This window comes from Egretta garzetta, unplaced genomic scaffold (assembly GCF_000687185.1).
Source record: "Egretta garzetta isolate BGI_Z169 unplaced genomic scaffold, ASM68718v1 scaffold62, whole genome shotgun sequence".
Classification (NCBI taxonomy): Eukaryota; Metazoa; Chordata; class Aves; order Pelecaniformes; family Ardeidae; genus Egretta; species Egretta garzetta.
Window position 1 is genome coordinate 646,189 of NW_009258947.1, and position 19,884 is coordinate 666,072.

Consider the following 19,884-nt stretch of genomic DNA (forward strand, 5'->3'; position numbering starts at 1 on the left):
AGGCTGAGCCAGCATATTTTATCACAGCTACAAATAACAAGATCTTTCATGCAGCCTCTCTGTAGGAGAAAAAGTGAACTAATTGCAAAAACAGTAAGGAACAAAAAAGGGGTTATCCTGGCATTTATTGTCATGGTTTATGGCTGAGGCAGCAGGACATTTAATTCTGATGCTTTTTAAAAATCCTTCTGTAAGAGTTCAGCCTTTGGAATTAGGGCTTTCAGTTTTTGCTTTTGTCCGCTAGCAGTATTCCCCCCCCCCCCGAAAAAGGCAAAAATCCTGCAGAGCCCTCCCACGTGATTCACGACAATCACAGCATTCTTCCCGATTCAGCATCCGCCTGACTAGACTTTGTACTACTTGCTGTTTGACAGTAATGGGGAACAGAAGGACAAGGCGGGTGGTGGTGGTTTATTTCTGTTTTTTTCAGCTTCTTTACCTTTTCAGTGTATCTCTGTACTGTGAAATACTGAGTAGAGTGTTTTTTGTGATTACCAGTGTGTGAGATGTTGGTTAGGGATGCAGGCTAGGCAGGTAAGTAAGGTGGCTGTTGCAAGCAGGTAACAGCCACAAACCCACAACGTTTTCTGTACGTGCACTGCTATCCGCCACTCCTCTCACCGTACTATGTAAGCAAACCACAGCAGCAACCACTTCAAATAACATAAAGTAGCTCTGTCTGCACTTCATGTGGTGGGAGGAGGGGGAAGGTGAGGTTACTGTAATGAATTGATCATTTCTGCGGGATTCAGGAACTTGAGGTGCTGCCGGAGTGAGGCTCAGCTGCAAGCCATGAACCCACCTGCTGGCTGGAGGTCAGTTCTAGACATCGGCAAAAGCAAAAGCGTGTAATGCTTACGAAACATCCGAGCCGCACAGGGAAGTGCCACGGGAGCAGCAGGCACCTCTGAGCTTTCATGGCTGCTAGGTGAGGGAGCTTCTGGATCCAGAAGCTCTCTCTGTGTCATATGAAGTACCTCAGGTATCAGATGCCTGATAACTCTCTAACTCCAGCACTTTTACACTGATGCAGTTCCCCAGGCACTCAAGTCCAGCGCAGTGCCATTTGTCAGAGACAGACAAGACCTGCCACTGGCAAGAAAATGTAATCTGAGCACTGAAAGCAAAAGCAATGACTCAGGACCCAGGACCAAAACCTGGTCAACCAATGCATAATTTCCCTTCAACATACCTCCCCATTCCCCCTAAGAAAGCAACCAACCTCTATTTTCTGATCATGGGGAGAAATCCTAACACAGGAATTGATTTTCTCAACTTGGGTAAAAGAAGCAAAATTGAAGGTGCCACATGATTTTTTTTCTGTTATGGCTGTTAATGCTGCCCTGTTTTGTTTGTTCATAACCATTTACTTCATGTCAGAAATAAACAAGGCGCAGAACCCTGTAACTGGGCACTACAGCCTGGAAAGACCCCCTAAATTGCATCACTGATGGGACAGTGGATTACAAAACAGGCAAAAAAAAAAAAAAAAAAAAAAAAACTCTCTCAGATTACATGTCCTTTAGAAAGGGCAGACTGGAGACAAATACCCTCACTACAGAAAGTTTTAAAACTGTATTCCAGCTTTGCATCACTTCTGCATTTGCTTAATTCTGCAGATATCAACTTTAACCTTTTAAATTTACTGATACCTTCAGTCTCATACTTAATAAAAATATTCTCCTTTAAGCTTTTAATCTCAACAGCCGACTATCTCATTTGATGTAAAAGGTATTTACAGAAATAAAGAGAGCGTGGGGTGCTTTTTGCTTCAACTGAAGAGCTGCTCAGCACGGCAGATAAATACAGATTATGTCATACAACAGAAGACATCTTGAATAACTACACTTTTGAAAATATGTAATTTTTCTCCTGTTGTTTGTGTTATGTCAAAACAACACACACACTCAACACACGAAAGCACTTGGGAAGTACTACAGTAAGTCAGGAAGACACCCAGCATAGTTACACTTGGGCAGAATCTGGCTACAAGAAACCAGCACTGATCCAGCAAAATCTCGCGAAGAAAGCCCCAGTTCCTCCAACCTTTTAACTGCAAATCAAGAGGATCAAACCAGAAAGTGCATTTCCAGGCAATTGTGCTTGCAGAGAAAAACTGGGGGGGGCGGGATTTCCAAAGGTGTATACACACAACCCCCTCCTATCACATAGAGGACAACTGCCTTTTTTTTTTTTTTTTTTTACATAGTTTATAAATGCAGGGTTTTTTCACCAAAGTAATGATCACAGACTGCTTAGCACTACAGAGTCTGCCTGGAATTCCTTCAAATAATTAGTTACTAAAAATCCAATCTGCCCTTTCACCACTACTCATACCCTCAACTTTATGTGTGCCAACCTGAGCAATGAGAATACAATAACTGATTAAATTTTTTCATCTTATGCCAATACCAATCTGCAGCATTTGCTTTGCAAATGCTTCAGGGAAATTCTTGCATTTCTAAATATTTCTATCTGGAGTTTTAAAGTATGGAAAAAAAAAATCAGATACAATGGAAAAATTGCCTTCCAGTTAAATAAAGTGTGAAAGTGCGAATTTAGAAAAAGGAATATATACTCATAATTGTTAGCACAGCACACATTTATGACTTTTTTTTTTGTGGTGTGTTATTCAGTGAAATGACTTTTTCTTCAGTTTACTTCAAAAACAAGCTAACTTAGGGTGTGTTTACAGAGACCTGCTGGGGCATAAGCAAATTTAAACAATTTTTGGTTGCTCTGCCAATTGCAAAGCATTCTTGGCACCATCTGCTTTCCCATTCATTTCCTTTAAACTATTTATTGTTCAATGTCATACAGCTAAAGAGTTAGAAGTTTAAGAATGACATCAAAATTAACGCAGAGATTAAGCTACTGAAGCTTCATTAATAGTTTTCTTCAACAGTTTATTTCAGAGATAGACAAAACAGCTCTGCACTTACTATCAAGGGCACTTTGAATACAGCGCAAAGACACAGGAAATAAAAAAAAAGCACCCCAAAACTCTGTCCTCCCTCGCAACTGTGTAAATCAAGAGATGATCCTGCAGAAGTCAACTGGGTTTCTACCATGGAAAACCATGATAAAGGAAAAAAGAAACAGAACCCAAGCAGGAACAGTTCAGCAGTCTGGAGTATGGTAACAACAAACCTGGAATCCCTGGACATAAACAGGCACACTGCCATCAAGAAATATGAATATTTTATATTATGTTGTAAGGTCTGAAAAATATCTTTAGAAACCAAAGTAAAGCCTCTGTATAATTAGGAATGTCATTCTTGCAAACCGCTGTAGTCTTTTTTTTTTTTAAATTAAAGTTAGCAGGGAACTATGGAAAAAAAAAGAAGAAACACATCTATTATATTTGAAAGACTTCATGACTGGCAGGACTTGCTTGTTCTTATTCCAATGTGCAGTTTTAAAATGTTTATCCTTTTTGCTTGCGTATTTTGGCTTGCAATAAGACACTTGGGACTGCATAGACCACCCCCCACTTCCTTCAAACAGAATCCCCAAATACTTTGGCTTTCTGAAAATTCTTGAGTATCTTGAAATACGCAAAACATTTCAGTAAAAAATATTTAATATCTCCGAATACTTATAGGTTTTAGGTATTATAAAATTTGGTAACTTACAAAGGTTACAAATCAAACAGCCAGGCATAGCAATCTGACTGCTTATTATTTAACCTTGATACAATCCAGGGATTTCTCAGGTGAGCTATGCCTGCCTTTTCAGACGTTTATTTCTAACGAGTTAAAATCTGCCCTGCTCCTTACATAAACGTACAAGGCACTAGAGAGAAGTAAGAAATGGAAGTGCACAGATACCAGGAAATAACTTAATTTTTGAAGTTATCATTACTTTTGTAAAACCAGCCATTTGGGCCCAAACATACCATGCTGACTGTGCCCCATGATGAACATGTTCTTGAGCTGTTCATCTTTTATTTCAGGTGAAATTTCAGAGCAGGGGCTTGGCATTTGTCAGGAAGGTGAACCTTGTGCTAGGAAACACTTGTGCCTGCAAAAGTTCACCGATTTGGCCAACTTGTAAACCTTTGGAAAATGACAATTGATTCATATTCAGCAGAAACTTGCAAAAAGGTTTTCCAAGACTCAGTTGCCACTGGATAGCCTCTCTCTTCTTGCAGCTTTTTAGCATTGATTAGACTGCATTCCTACAGCTAGAAATCAACACGGTATTTTCTACCTTCTCACATCTCCCACTTGCGACCAAGACGTCTTCAGTATCAGGAGAGAAAACTGAAGTGAAATATGCTTTCGCTCTGGTACCTGGCTTACGCATCCCTCTTCTGCCTTCCCCAAATGACACCTTTATTGGCACCTGCACAGGGAGAGGGGCAAGACATCACGATGTCACGAGGATGGCGCCAGACTCTTCTAAGTGGTGCCCAGTGACAGGACAAGGGGCAATGGGCACAAACTGAAGCAGAAGAGGTTTCAGTTGATTATGAGGAAGAACTTCTTTACTTTGAGGGTGACAGAGCACTGGAACAGGCTGCCCAGAGGGGTTGTGGAGCCTCCTTCTTTGGAGATATTCAAAACCCACCTGGACAATGTCCTGTGCAACCTGCTCTAGGTGAACCTGCTTCAGCAGGGGGGTTGGACTGGATGATCTCCGGAGGTCCCTTCCAACCCCTGCCGTTCTGTGATTCTGTGACGATGTGCAGAACAACCGGGCAGGGCAGGAGAGACCCCATCAAGAGGAAGGCTGGCTTTAAGAGCAATTGCTCCTGCAAACACTGCCATTCACCGACACCTCCAAGTCACAGTGTGACGTTTGCCAGTGCACCGCTGGCATCCATAGATCAGGTCCTCGTACAGTCACGCAGGTGGAAACTGTCTATTTTGCCAGGCGAAAGAAAAAGTCTAAAGCAAAACTGTGTATGCAAAACCACATGGATGAGAACTCCATCCCATGGGAAGCAGATCGGAGCCAAGGACTTTCATTGCCCTTTCACTTGCACTAAGCTGGCGCTGCAGGAAACCCAGGTCCCTGCGGTACAGGCGTGCTGCTAATTACACACTGCTCCTGCATGCATCCAAAGTGCGACCACAATGTCACCATTACAAGGCACTCTGGAAAACAGCTACAAAAAAGAAAAACAAACCACCCAACAAAACTAAACAGCACATGCTCATGCAAAAAGTGTTTCCAGTGATGGAAACAAAAGCAAAACCACAAGAATTAACAGGCTCTCCCTGCAAATAAACAAAGAAATAAGTAAAAATGCCTCTTTAGTATTTCATAAATACACACATTACATACTAATTATGCTGTCAAGCACACACAACAGATACTATTCTTCTGGATAAAAAACAAACTCAAAATTGAAGTCAAAAGAACGATGAATCTGCCTGCTCAAGTTTCAGAGAGGTACCGCTAACAACAGCGTGCTGAAAACTACGGAATGTTATTTCTTGAAATACAGCCCAGATCTGTGGATGTTAGGAAAGATTTAAAAATACCAAAAACATTGAACCTTACAAACTACTCACAGTGCTAAAAATTAAGCTTAAAGTTAGCTAACATTTAAAAGAACTGAGCTGCAAAAAAACAGAAAGTCTAAAATAAAATCATTGCACATGAACTAGGCTGGCAAGAGTAACAGCAACACCAGCAAGATCTGTATCCCTCGTAACTCCACAAAATGCTTTTCAGTGCTGGCTACGATATAATCAGAAAGGCTGCTGTCTAAAAATGAGCATTTTGTGACCATTTACTTTAACTGCCTTCATACTCTGCACACTGGTGACACTGGTATTGCCTGCCATGGTCAGAAACATAGACCAAGCCCAGTCCTTGGACAAGCAGGTCTTTTCCACCTCAGCACCATATTACTAGATTCTGCCATTAAAATTTCACTAAGAAATGCTGCTGATTGCAGCAAGTGAAGCCCTTAAAAGGAGATGTTTTAAGGAAATTACGTACAGCCCTTATTTGGAAAACTGCATAAATTCAGCACAGATAGAGATCTATCATGCAAAACATCTATCCATATTAAAGGCTACTAAGGTTTCCATCAGTATTAAAGGAATGCTAATACACTTCACACTTAGTAATACCAAGGTTAACAGTTTGAAATAGTATAAAAGCCACCAGGCACCTAACACGAGGTATAGTAGTCAAAACACAAAAGCTACCTTGCTGTCTGACGTGTCTGTTGGTAGAGAGGGGTGACGACGATGGCTGCGTCACCGGGCTCAGCCTCAGCTACAGGGCACACGAACTGCTGAGCTCGCCTACAACGTGCCACCAAGTGGACACTCCACACAGGGAATGGGAAAACCAGAGAGCTTTAATAGAACAGAAATCAAACAGCAAAAGGACTCAAAGTCATTGGGAAAATAAAGTATCTGGCGCAGGCAGTGCAGGGATGACACGTGTTAGCTAACTAAAGGATACAAGTGTCATGTGGAGGAAAAAAAACAAACACCAAACAAACAAACCCTGGTGAGGCTGAGCCTCAAATACTGTGTTCAGTTTTGGGCCCCTCACTGCAGGAAAGACGTTGCGGTGCTGGAACACGTCCAGAGGAGAGCCACAAAGCTGGTGAGGGGTCTGGAGCACAAGTCCTATGAGGAGCGGCTGAGGGAACCGGGGTTGTTTAGCCTGGAGAAGAGGAGGCTGAAGAGAGACCTCATCGCCCTCTACAACTGCCTGACAGGAGGCTGTAGCGAGGTGGGGGTCGGCCTCTTCTCCCTGGTAACAGGAGACAGGACGAGGGGAAATGGTCTGAAGTTGTGCCAGGGGAGGTTTAGGTTAGACATTAGGAAAAACTTTTTCACTGAAAGTGTTGTCAAGCCCAGGGAAGTGGTCAGGTCCCCATCCCTGGAGGTATTTAAAAGACAGGCAGACAAGGTGCTTAGGGACATGGTTTAGTGGTGGAATGGCAGTATTAGGTTAGCAATTGGACTTGATGATTTTAAAGGTTTTTTCCCACCTAAACGATTCTATGGAAAGGAAAATTTTCTAGGAAATGTAGTTTTGACCACGTAGTCAATATATGTGTGAAAAAACAACGATTTTAAAGGAACTTTCCACCAGCGAGAGCAGTCTGGTTTGTTCTTTATTTCTTTATATTTTTTTCTAGCAGATGGCATCTATTAATATCTAGTTTTCCAAATAATTACTTTTTACATTGAAGCAATTACTGTTTAATGCTTTGAGGAATATGCATTTCTCTAATACAGTCTGCTTAATTCCAATTAGCAACATGAAACTGCTGTATCATCTGATAATACCTCAGATTGAAAGGGCTTTAAGACTAATTGGGAGTCCCATGAAGCAGAAAGTGGCAGAAAGAGGCTTCGGGGGCGAGAAGGAGGGAGCATGAGATCCCACTTCTACAGGGAAGAAAACGTACGGTCCAGGTACATACAACTGTGTATCATATTAAAAAGAGCTGAAACCCACCCAGAGTAAAAGCTTAAGTATCCTAAGTCTTGGATCATGCCTAGCAACATCTTTCTACCAGGCTGGCACATTTTGGATATGAAGTAGCAAGGGATTTGACTTCATTTTTTGATCAGGTTTCTCTCTACCTTGCCAGCAACTGCACATACGGTCCAAACTAAGCCTTCAGATGACTTAGGCAAATGGATGCATAAATTCTGGGTCATTAGCACAGGTTGGACAACCCTTTATTTAGTAATGTCAATACTGAAGCAAGTGTCAAAACTTGCTAGCACTCCCAAAAGTGGCACTTTGGACGCCTAAAAGCATCTGATTTGTTTATCGGCACCGGAGGCGTTCATAAGCTCAGCCTCCTTCCGTGGGAACGGCCCAGGCGGGGCTCAGATGCACATAGCTTCAGGGATCAATTTATCTTTTTTTGGACACACTGCCACAGGTTTGTTTTTCCCAGCAATAACTCCATCTAACACTCCCAGAGCACTGCATGCAACCTGTTCACAGACTTAAAAATAACTTAGATTTAACTATTTGTGTTTTCTCCTCAATGTAGTCTGAACAAGGAAACAATCTAGAAATCAACTTTTACAGCAACTTATAGCATCTGTTACTACAGAACAATTTCTAGACTAGAACAGAATGGTTATGTCCTGTAAATCCAGGATAATACTGGAAATATTTTGGATTTCAGCTGGTTTCTCACCTACTTATTTCTGCTGTTACCCCTTCTCCCAGCCTACAGAGCACCATACTGATAAGCCTGATTTGTAAACAAAATGTAATGTATGCAAAGTTTGACAAATCCATTACTCCAACAGCTAATGGGGAAGGAGTTTTATAGCATCCCCTTTCTTAGCATTTGCTTTAACACATCTTGCTCTTCTTTGCCCTAGCATACTATGGTCTTGTTATAGCTCAAAAAAAGTATACCTGTGGAATTCAAGCAAACTCACGAAAAAATCAGTTCTTACATCAAGTGTCACTAACTGAACTCTCCAAAATCCTGTTTTACAACACCCTTTTAACACAACTTCTACCAGAAATTCTCTCACCCCAGTGGACACTGGCTTGAGCTGGGCAGCTGTGGTGTTTCCTTGGGACCTTTCAGTTCATCAGCCTCAGAGTCCTTCTCATCTCCTCCTTTTGTTAGCCATGGAGGGAGAAGGAAGCCCAGCCTTGGCCCCAACGTTGGCCAAAAACAACTGCCATGACCGAATGTCATGGTTTAACCCCAGCTGGCAACTGAGCACCGCACAGCCGCTCGCTCACTCCCCCATGGTGGAATATCCCTTTTTTGGTCAGGTGGGGTTGAGAAAAGGGGTTAAGGGAATCTTAGTAGATAAGATGCTGCGTAATAATTGTCTAGATTGCTGCATAGCCCAGAGAATCAAATTGATAGATAATGCTCAAATGTTTTGCTAACTATTGTGTGAACTAACTGACGCAGGAAGATTTGCGTCTCCTTACGAAGGACAGTTCTTGATAAGAACACCCTGTAGTTTGGGCAAGAGCAAAGCAACTGAGTCTGCGCAAGAACAAGGGGTTACTAGCGGCATGTAACACTTTGCTACATATAAACAGGGCAAGTTGCCACGTGGAGGTGCGCACGACTTTGGTGGGACTACCCCCCGTGCTGCCCAGCGCTGAATAAACATACCTACTTTACAATCTTACAGATTGTGGAGTCTGTGTCCGCACGTCAGGGTCAGCTGTCCCAGCTGCGTCCCCTCCCAATTTCTTGTGCACCCCCAGCCCACTCACTGGTGGGGTGGCATGAGAAGCAGAAAAGGCCTTGGCTCTGCGTAAGCCCTGCTCAGCAGTAACTAAAACATCCCTGTGTTATCAACTCTGTTTCCAGCACAAATCCAAAACACAGACCCATACCAGCTACTATGAAGAAAATTAATGGCAGTATTAGGTTAATGGTTGGACTTGATGACCTTTTCCAACATAAATGATTCTATGATTCTAACTCTATCCCAGCCAAAACCAGCACACCAAAACTTCATGATTCAGAGCTTCAGCCAGTCCACATGGAAGTCAGGAAGGAATTGCTTCCAACACAGAGTCTTCTTAAGCATTTGGCCGGCAAGCATTCCTCATGTGCAAACATGAGTGGGTCACCATCAGATATGCAAGTGGGAAAAAGCAGTCCCAGCCAAAGTTAATTTTACTTCCACCTTCCTCTGCAATACAGGAGACTGCTAAGATGCTCCGGACACATTACCAATTCACTGCTCCCAGGGCAACATTTTGCATCAGCACCTGGATTTCTCTTTGTCTCCTTGCAACATACAGAACTGAGAAAAACAGAGACTGGGAAGTTGCCCATCAGTGTCAGCATCCCTGCGGAACAGGAGCATGCACGTCCTCCTTCCAGCCCCCAGAGGAACTCGTACCAGCATAACAAAAGATTTTTCGGGAACTATTATGCTTTCACCTAAGCAGAGTTATTGAGCTTAACAACAGACTATTTAACAATGAGATGTATTCCTGCGACAATCCTTCTTTGTCTGACAGACCAAGTAATCTGCTGTATTCATTTTAATGAAACTATGACAAGGTTGTATTTCCTGGAAACATTAGTTCAACGAGGAAGAAAAAAGCAAATTTGTATAGGAGGTTGGAGGGTTCTTCCCCCAAAAATGTTTATCCCATATGTCTTCCTCAGATCGCTCGGCATAGTTTCAGTTCCTCTCTGCGACAAAAGCAAGCAGCACCTAATAAATGTTTCATTCAATAATTCAGAGGCTTTATTTAACTTACCATAATGCAAACAAGTTTTTACCTGTGCTCATGCACAAGATAAAAGAATTATAACAATGTATAAAAAACGTTAATCTCTCCGTAAACTCCAGAGTAGAATCATTACAGAGGCTTTAGGCATGGTTAGTGAATATTTACCGGGATCAGTGAATCGGAATTAAAAAAAACCCAAACCAAAAAACCCCTCAGTTATTTGACAGCAATTTATCCTGGCCAGTTAATGATAGATAGAAGTGCTAAAAAGGCAAAAGAAGCAAAGAAAAAAATAATTCACACTTCTTACATGTTGGCTCACTGGTTGAAATGACAATTTCAGAACTTAGCTTACACAAATATTCATTGCAAGAATACCCAAAAATCAGTACAAATTCCTTTACAATTTGTTTGCCCTTTAGGCAAGCAATACCGGTTACTCCAGACCAAAGATAAAGTTTCGCTGCCATCCCTTGGAAGCCCTTTATCTCACCATCAATCGCTCTTTTTGGTCAACGTGTCTGGCCCTTGTCGCTGCGCAGAGCTAACAAGTCCAACAGCAAAGTCACCTTACAGAGCAGCTGAGTGAATCAGGGAAAAAAACCCCAACCAACCAAACCACCCTACAACTTATTATTCAGAAAGAAAACATCAAATACTATCAAAAGGATTAAGTCAACCTCTCAGAAATCTATGACAGTGAATCACATCTAATCATTTAACACATTATAAACACCTAGCAAAGATTTTACTGAATCACTTCAGAACAAAGCAAGATATAATTACATCTATGTCAACTGCGTTTTCTTTGTAGATGCTAAAAACAGAAATAAGTTTTTAATTAATCTATTTATGTTCTTTCTATTTCTTGTTTTTCCCAACACTCAAATACACTTGGCTAGAAGAAAAACCACATCATTAGCAGTGACATGTGACACCATAGCTGCATTTTTGCAATGGGAATTTTCTTGTTACTCTTTGTTACACAGCTTGTCTGAATTGTCACACAAAATAATTGATCCTTACCTTAAACAATGCACTTTCCTTTATTTACTGAGAGAAATGTGATCTTTAGAAATAAATAAATCGTTCTGTTACAGATGGGATGTCAGACACCAGCAAGCTACTGCCAGCTTCAAAAACAAGGGACCATTCATAACTACAATTCATATTCTGTTCTCATTCTTCTGAAATCTTGGCTCCCCTTTTACCATCATTTGTAACTGTCTGTATGCTGAAAATAGATATCTAACAAACAATGCCGTTTAGCCCAAGACCAACCCCCTTTATAGCTGCAGTTTAATTTAAGCAGTGTTCTTATTTCAATCCCTCATAGTAACATCTTTTTATTTTACATTAGTCCGAAATACATGCCTATGTCCCTGCAGTGTTCTTCGCTTCCATAAACTAAATCATAAAACATACAAGCGCTTTCCTTGTCAATATTATAAAAGCCCCAATTTAACTGCTACTTTTCTCAGTCACAAAATCAGCTTGTTAGAACAGTTAAAACCTAAATAAACGATCAAATCATTCACTAGACAGCACAGAAGGTAACTAAATAATCTGAAAGAAATATATATAGCACACACAATAAAAAGCAGTTCCCCTAGCAGAGAAATACAGTTGTCTCTACAGTGAAACACAGCAGCCGTCCAGCAACTCCCACTAGGGTTAATAAAAAAAAATTTCTAAGTTTGTTTTGCTAGACTATGTAAAAGTCAACCCAATGGGAACTTTTATGAGAGTGTAGTTGTTCCTCTTACCCTCAGACTCAAGCCAGACTTCCTTCTCAGGGACAGAGGAACTACGACTATTTTAGTGTTCCGGCGCTGGCAGGCAAACGACAAAAAATAACCATGGAAAGACACAATCACAGCACTCGATCACATACAGGATATCCAAATTTAAGTCCCTGGCCTCCTTGCTCTACGTCTCTCTATATCAGGAACAAAGAAATATCCCACCTACTGCCCTAGAGGGCTGATCATTCGGATAAAAAGGCATATAAAATACTTTTACAATCGGTGTGTAGGACATACCCTCAGCCTGCTTCCAGTTTAAAAAAACCAATTTCATCCCACTGAAGAACATCTTCAATCACCCCCCAAACTTCAGCAGAACAACGTTTCTGACATAGCTTTACCCGCAGTACTGGGGGCAGCGATGTAGGTGAGTGAATATCCAGCTCTCCACTACAACTTGTCTTTAAGGGCACCTCACGCTTCCCAAATGAAGACTTACAAGGGATTCTCTTGCAGATAAGGAGAGTATTTGGCAGTAATATGAAGAGTATGCTATCAAGTTCATCCTCACAATGTCCTTGTATGAACACTGAAATTTCCGTATTCCACTTCAAAATTTTAATAGGAAAACAAAATATACCGTCTGTTGACGATTCAAGAACTGTACTGCGATGCAGCCATACTCCAAATCTCATCACTATATATTAACCTACCTTGATAGACTCAATTAATTATAAAACAGATCTTGAAGCTTATTTTAGGTCTTATAACTGTTGTAAAAGGCAACTCAGCACAGGACAACTGGGATGTATTGTTGTCAAGTACACTTGGTATGAGGAAATACACCCAATATTTTCTAATAGTTTTCACAGAGAAATCATATGAGGTGTAGTGCCATGTACCAGAAATAGTGAGAGAGAGAGAGACATTCAGAGATGAAAATGCAAAACCAGAAGCCTATCTGATACAGGGAGCACACACACACCCAATCTTCCCTAGGGCAAGAAGCTGTTTGTCAGGTATCCATCCTGCGGGGCAAACAAAGCTGGTTTTCCTTTTGAAACAGGCCCCAATAAACAACCCCAAAACCCTCACTTAAAGAAAAGGACTTCCACCTTGCAAGATCATAAGGTGTTTTTCAAGTAATGTAATGAAAAACAGCCAGAGACCACATCTCCTAATAAAGCAGTAATAGCACAAGCACAGGCCATCACACGTAAACACCGCCCCAGCATTAAACATCCCATCTCCAGTCCTAGCTGGACAGCGTGAAGATGACTCCTTTACAGGGGAAGCACAATGTGATCATCGATTCTCAGAATTATCAGCTTTTTAATTCTTCGCTGCATAGTCTGCAGTCCATAGCATATCCTTTTCTTGTCTAAATGGGTTTGGTTAAGGACACTCCATTACCACAACCAATTAAAAACATAATTATAACTTACAGCTGTGATAAAATTTGCCATTTTCATTTAGCTTTTGAAAAAGGATATTTTTTGTTGATAGAGAGAACAAGAATCAACCTCTATTTTATTTTACAAAATAGCCACGGAAATTTTTTATGTATGAAATCTTAAAATAGCAGCCCTTCATGCATAAACTCATATGCACAGACACACTGAAGAAGGGAACATGAGCTAGTACTATCATCTCAAGTGTCAGAAGCAGTTTTTTGGATTATGCTCTTAGCCAAGGAAGCCTTTGCCTCTCTCTCCCTCCAACCGCTCCCTGGCTGCTAACACGTACATTCATTCAAAGTATACAGAGAAAAATGCTAGGGAATTTTTAATCATGGCTAGAAGAAGAATCTCTTTTTAAAGTAGTCTGGAGGAGGGGAGCATACAGGCATTAATTTTCTAAAGTTCCTCAGTACCTGAAGTTGCTCTGGGGTAAGGGAATTAACTAGCACAGGCTTGTCACTGCCTAATTAACAATGCATGAACGGAATGTCCAAACAGCTATGAGCAGATATGTTGCATAATACATGAAACAAATAAAAGTATGTTATCTTCCATTCTTTTATTGCATATAGTTTTTCCCTACCAAGAAGTGACAGAAGAAGGTCTACTATTAACTTAAACAAGGTAGATTCAGATGGTTATTGCTATTGAACAGACATCATTTAACATGAATTTAATAGCATACCTTTCATATACATTCTCACGACATCCCCATGACAAAGATGAAGGTTTACCATTATTTTTCCCCTTTGTATATCTTAGGATTGAAACTAATAAATTTGTGGGAGTTGCTTGTCAAAACCATAGAAAACCTACTTGACAAGAATAAAACTGGGATTTACAGTGCAAGTTATACACCTGTAAATGGAAAGAAACCAATGTGACTTTCAATACTACACCAACATTTGTTAGGACAATAAATAGGTAAAAGAAAAAATTCCCGTGATGTCACAAGAACTTTGGGGAAAAAAAAAAAAAAAAAAAAAAAAAGCAAGTGCTTTCATCTGTGGCTCCAGTTCATGATTTTAGAATTAAGGACATGGAACTGTTGGAGCGGGGCCAGAGGAGGGCCACAAAAATGATCCGGGGGCTGGAGCACCTCTCCTATGAGGACAGGCTGAGAGAGTTGGGCTTGTTCAGCCTGGAGAAGAGAAGGCTGCGGGGAGACCTGATTGTGGCCTTTCAGTACCTAAAGGGGGCCTATAGGAAAGATGGGGACAATCTTTTTAGTAGGGACAGCTGTGACAGGACAAGGGGTAATGGTTTTAAACTAAACCAGGGTAGGTTTAGACTGGATATAAGGAAGAAATTCTTTACAATGAGGGTAGTGAAACACTGGAACGGGTTGCCCAGAGAGGTAGTGGAGGCCCCATCCCTGGAAACATTCAATCCAGGTTGGACGGGGCTCTGAGCAACCTGATCGAGTTAAAGATGTCCCTGCTCACTGCACGGGGGTTGGACTAGATGGCCTTTAAAGGTCCCTTCTGACCCAAAGCGTTCTGTGATTCTATGATTCTAATTATTATGCAAAAGCTAAAAATATTTTTTTTCTGATGTATCAAAGGGTCCTGGGCCCTCTGCCAGCCGCAGTGACCCACCTAGGCGCTCGCCGGCTGATGGCACTGGCAGGTGCTGCTCATCCTTTCTGAGCAGACACCATGGGTGGCCAGTGTATATGCATGCCAAAAAAACCCCCCAGCCACTACAAAAAAGCCCTGTATGTTTCCTTCCTTTAATTGTTAAGTGTATTTACAGTTGTACTTGGCCCTAAAATGCTCACTCATTTTCCACCTGCAAAATGGCTCATGAGAATTATCTAGAAAGTGAGCTAAAGTGCATTTTAGTGTAATCACTAAAATTTATCTTTACTGATATTTATTTATTAATACACTTTTTAAAAGAGCTTTAGCAATGGTAAAGTAAAAAAAAAAAGTACAAGTTCCAATAGTTTCAGGCAGAGCTTTTTGAGGTGACAGGGAAAGCATCCATCGACACAAGATCAGGTAGAGCAGAATCTCAATTTATGTTAAATAAGTCTAATCCCAGCCTATTAAGGAGTGACATGTCTGAAAACAAGGATGCAATCCACATAGTTAAGTTCTACATGGCACAAAGAGCTTTGCAGAGAAAGAACCCGAATTCTGGAGCCAGCCTGAACTACAGCACCCTGAATTTTTGTCAGAGTATCGCACACACTGACATGCTGCACGAAGTTGGAGCTGTTGCCACAATTATGAGCCATCTTTGAAAAACAGCAGCCCCTGCTCAAGCAGAAATACTGATTCCTTAGGGATGACTCTTCCCCACAGCACTACATTGCTCTGGGGACAGATTATCCAAGAAGGACAGTTTCGCGGTGACTGTCACTAAACAAAACAGAGCTAAATTCAAGGACCCGACCACATGGGTTAGGACAAGGACAGGAAAAGCCTTTTTGCCAACAATAACCTCAGTGATATCTCAAAGCATAAATAAAACTGTCGACAATGCCAGCCAGAAATCTAAGCCATTAAATGCTGATTTCACAACTTTCTGCTTCTTTCACATTCCCAGTTTCCTAGGTCGTATCTAGTAACAGACCTCTATCTGTGGCAGCGTCTAAGTTAGAGAGAAAGCAAGTTTTGATCTGGGATGGCAATTCCCAAATTCCTAAAGAGTTACAGATGAAAACTAAGACAAATCCTCTTTCATACTTCAGTGGCTTCATACGGTATAAGTGCTGTGTGAACAGTAAGTAAAACATCCTATAAGCAATAATGTATATTATTAATATACATACATTAATATATATAGATATCAATATATATAACAGAGCATAAGTCCATAAGTAATAATGTCCTATATGAGAGGCAGAGCAAAAATTTATGGGACAGTCACTATCTAGCCAAACTATACTAGCAACTCTACCAAAATAGGAACAGCTGTACTGGGTTCAACCACAGGTCTCTAGAACCCATGTCTCCATAACCTTCTGCTTTGGGGTGATCAGAACAAGCATACTGTTCTTCTCCTAAGACATCTCCCAGCATCCAACTATCAAAAGCCAAATCCCTTTACGACTTAAAATACATAGTATCAAGCACTACACAAAGGTGCATTTACAGGAAAACAAACAAGAAAACAGGAGAAAAAATAGCCATATTATCTTAGAGAGAACATAAATGCAAAAGGGAATGACACAGTGTCTTTGTACATCCTATCTTTATGCCCTCTGAAACCTGGGCTACACAAGCAGCCATTCGGCTTCCAGTATACAGCAGGCAAGGGGCACTGGGCACTAACTTTACAGACCCAGCTCCATAGCCCAGCATACATAATACTCTTCCATAAATCTCTGTGCTCTGACCACACAGAGGTTCAGCTGTGCATGCTTCCCCTCTGCTTCCCATGGGAACGCATGCTGGCTAGAGAACTGCAGCATCAGAAGGTGGTCCTTCAGGTATAGCCTTCAGCAGACATTGCCCAGATTAAGTATGCTTGGTGGAAGCAGCATGTGCCCTAGTAGAAAACAACTCGCCCCTCTCTGTCCTCTCAATTCAGACTACAAATCCATCCAGGCATTTGAGACACTGGTCCAAATATCCTGGCCGCGCCACAGACTTCACTTGTTTTTTCTCTACAGGGCACCATGTGCATGAACACTTGAGGCTGCCAAAGCAGATGATGAAGGTGTGATGATACGGTCCACCCAATGTTGCCTTAGAAGACACGTATTTGCAGATTTGGACTTTAAGGACCAATGGTTCCCCAGGTTTCTTCCCGTCACGCTCTCACAACACCAGCAAGCAAGGTCCAAGAAGAAGACATGGTAGATGACAGGAGCTCACGTTTCAGCAAAATACCACTGAGACAAGTGCTAAGGTAATATGGGGAAAGGGAGTGTTGGGGAGGTAAAAACACTTTTGGAAATCAAATTGTTACAACAGAGTTGGCTTTAAACCCCAAACTATTTCAATTACCTTCTGGTGGTGGGGGAGGGAATTCCTCTGTGTCCATCCTAGTGTATCCACCGTGCCTTTAGCAGACTGAAAAGCCCTGCAAAAATGAAGGGAACATGTTTTATAGATGAACATAATTTCCAAATATCAAGACACTCCTTTTCAGTTTGGCCAAGCTCATACCTATTAGCTAATACCATTATGGAAGAAAGGAAATGCGCCTGCCTTCTTGCTTCAGAATAGATCTAGTCCAAATTCTTATGTACACAGCCCTCAGTATTGGAGCCAATTCCTGTAATGATCTCAATAAGCCAGCTGAAGAAAGATGAAGTTTTCAAACTATCTGGTACTCTGTAGCTCCCACTGTGACAATCACAAGCAAATTACTAAAATATGTTATTTCAGTGCCTGTTTGGAGTATATATTCTGTTTCAAATTCTTCATGAAGGGGAGGGGGAGAAAAATTCTAAGCAGCTCATCAGTTTTGAATACGCTTTTCTCCATTTGGCAATCAGAAGTCACAAGTTTTAACTACACACTTTATACACAGCTGCTTCTTTTCTTTCCTTTATTTTGGCCATCTTAAAAACTCTGCTTGAGTCCTGAGGAGAGCAAAGTCCTGGTGAGCTGTCTCTCAAGCACCTTCTCTTTCCGCCTCTTTTCTCAAATGCCATCAGTCTCATGTTTTAAGGGAAAGAATAAAGCTACAAAGCATTCCCATACTTTGATCCTGAATACACACTGGGAGAAAGCAAAGCCCAGAACCCACAAGAGAAATTTTCCTTCCTTCCCCATAACAGTACTTTACAGTGATATTCCAGTAACATCTGGAAGAACAAACTGGACCTGTTGCGCCAAGCAACAAGCATGCTCTGCCTCAAACCCATTTTCACTCTAACTCAAGAGACAGCATATCGAAAAGAAATATTTCAGAAGAAGGCTGAGGAGGAAAAGTAAGTTTCCAAAAGCCACACAAGACAGTGGAAGAGCCAATGCCAAATTTTCTGTCCCACTTGGAGTAGCCCGTAGGTGTTAATCTCAAGGAGCTACAGTTTCTGCTTGCAACAGCGTGCAAAACAGCTCAAACCCTTGGAAAGCCTCAATAGGTGAGGTATGAAAAGAGTAAGTTGAAGGAGACAGAGAAATTCAAGGTACAGTGGAGAAATAATAAATTCAATTAATCGGGATACAGAGGTCAAATCAATTGCCACTGACAGAAGAGGTGGCAGTGAATGGAAGGAAGGATGAAAAAAGGATCCAACCCTAGGAGGTACAGGGCCATTTACCTGCCTGACATCAGGTACGCAAGGGCAAATCATCAGGACAGCGGTGCCAGGAAGGATAACAGCTCTGGTAGCATGAGATCCTCATATGATGTGACAATTCATAACAACTTGCATTTTCTAAGCATACAAAACTCCCTTTTAAATCATCTTAAGCTTTGGTAATTCTTAATCAAGTCCTAGACAAAAATCAAGTCGCTTCAGAGCCAAGGCTCGATTCATATAATATATACACAACATCTGTCTACAACACACAAAATATTCCACTATGTGCTTTCACTATGCAGTGTCCCCTCCAAAGCCTCTCTCCACAAGTTATATCTGCAGAACTCAAAGGCGTGTTCCTATTTACAAATGTCTGGAATGCATCTTGCCACACCAAAACGGTCAGCCAAGATGAGGGAAAATTATGGTTTGAAGAAATATTCTTTTATAGCTGAATATTCTTTTAAAGTTGAATCATCACTGTAACATAGATTTTCAAGTATGAATCGTGCAATAACCAGCAAACCTCTGAAAGTTAGTCTCACACCTCTTCCAAACACATCTTTAAGGCAGTAGCTAAGGCTTTCAGAGTATTTTTTTTTAATTTAAACTTATGAGGCAAGTTTTTAAACACCTGTGGAAGTTAACTTCAACAATGATTTCAAAAATCCATTTCTTCCTCACAAGCAAATACTAACAACACGCAGAGCTGAGCTAGGGAAGTTTTCGGCTTGTTTTCTGTTTTGATCCCTCTCCCAGTGACATGCTTCGAATTACACACGAATTGTGTCGAAGAAGGAGGACACAGACCCAGTGTTAGAGTCCTAGCCACTGACCTGCTTGTTCCCATCTGAACAGTGCAGTTATTCACAAGAATAAAGATACACTTTCTCACTTAAGAATGCCTTAGGGGTTGCCTTATACATTGCGTTAATTCATCTTGAAGTTCCACAGATTTTTTCCCTACTTTTCAGATGCTTAGAAAAACATCGCCACAGCAAAGAGAGCTTGTGTATTGTACATTCCAGTAATGCCCTCCATAAAGATAAAATAATTGCCGTTTCATGTAGTAGACGGCACATTTGTGGAATGGTCTCTTAACAGCACCATATTTTAATGAGAAGTTTTTCACTCTTCTATTGAGAGGCAGGGGAACTACCTCAAGTCGAAGATGTTCAAATCAAGATTAAGCCAGATGATTTAATTCGGCTAGCGGCACATGGCACAGTTTTCCTTCGTAGCTCAAGTGGTTTCCCCACCGATTCTGCTGCTGTGTTACACACCACACAGCTATACA

General features: G+C 41.2%; 1 protein-coding gene across 4 annotated transcripts in view; it reads right to left on the reverse strand.

Moving 5' to 3' along the window:
* ARHGEF10 (Rho guanine nucleotide exchange factor 10) overlaps positions 1 to 17,415 on the reverse strand; it is a 101,050-nt gene extending 83,635 nt beyond the window's left edge. For all 4 annotated transcript variants that reach the window (XM_035889908.1, XM_035889909.1, XM_035889907.1 and 1 more), the window contains exon 1: positions 17,341 to 17,415. In XM_035889908.1, the coding sequence (XP_035745801.1) occupies positions 17,341 to 17,377 (37 nt within the window). In that variant the 5' untranslated portion in view covers positions 17,378 to 17,415. The remainder of the gene's footprint in view (positions 1 to 17,340) is intronic.
* Between the last annotated feature and the right edge of the window lie 2,469 nt (positions 17,416 to 19,884).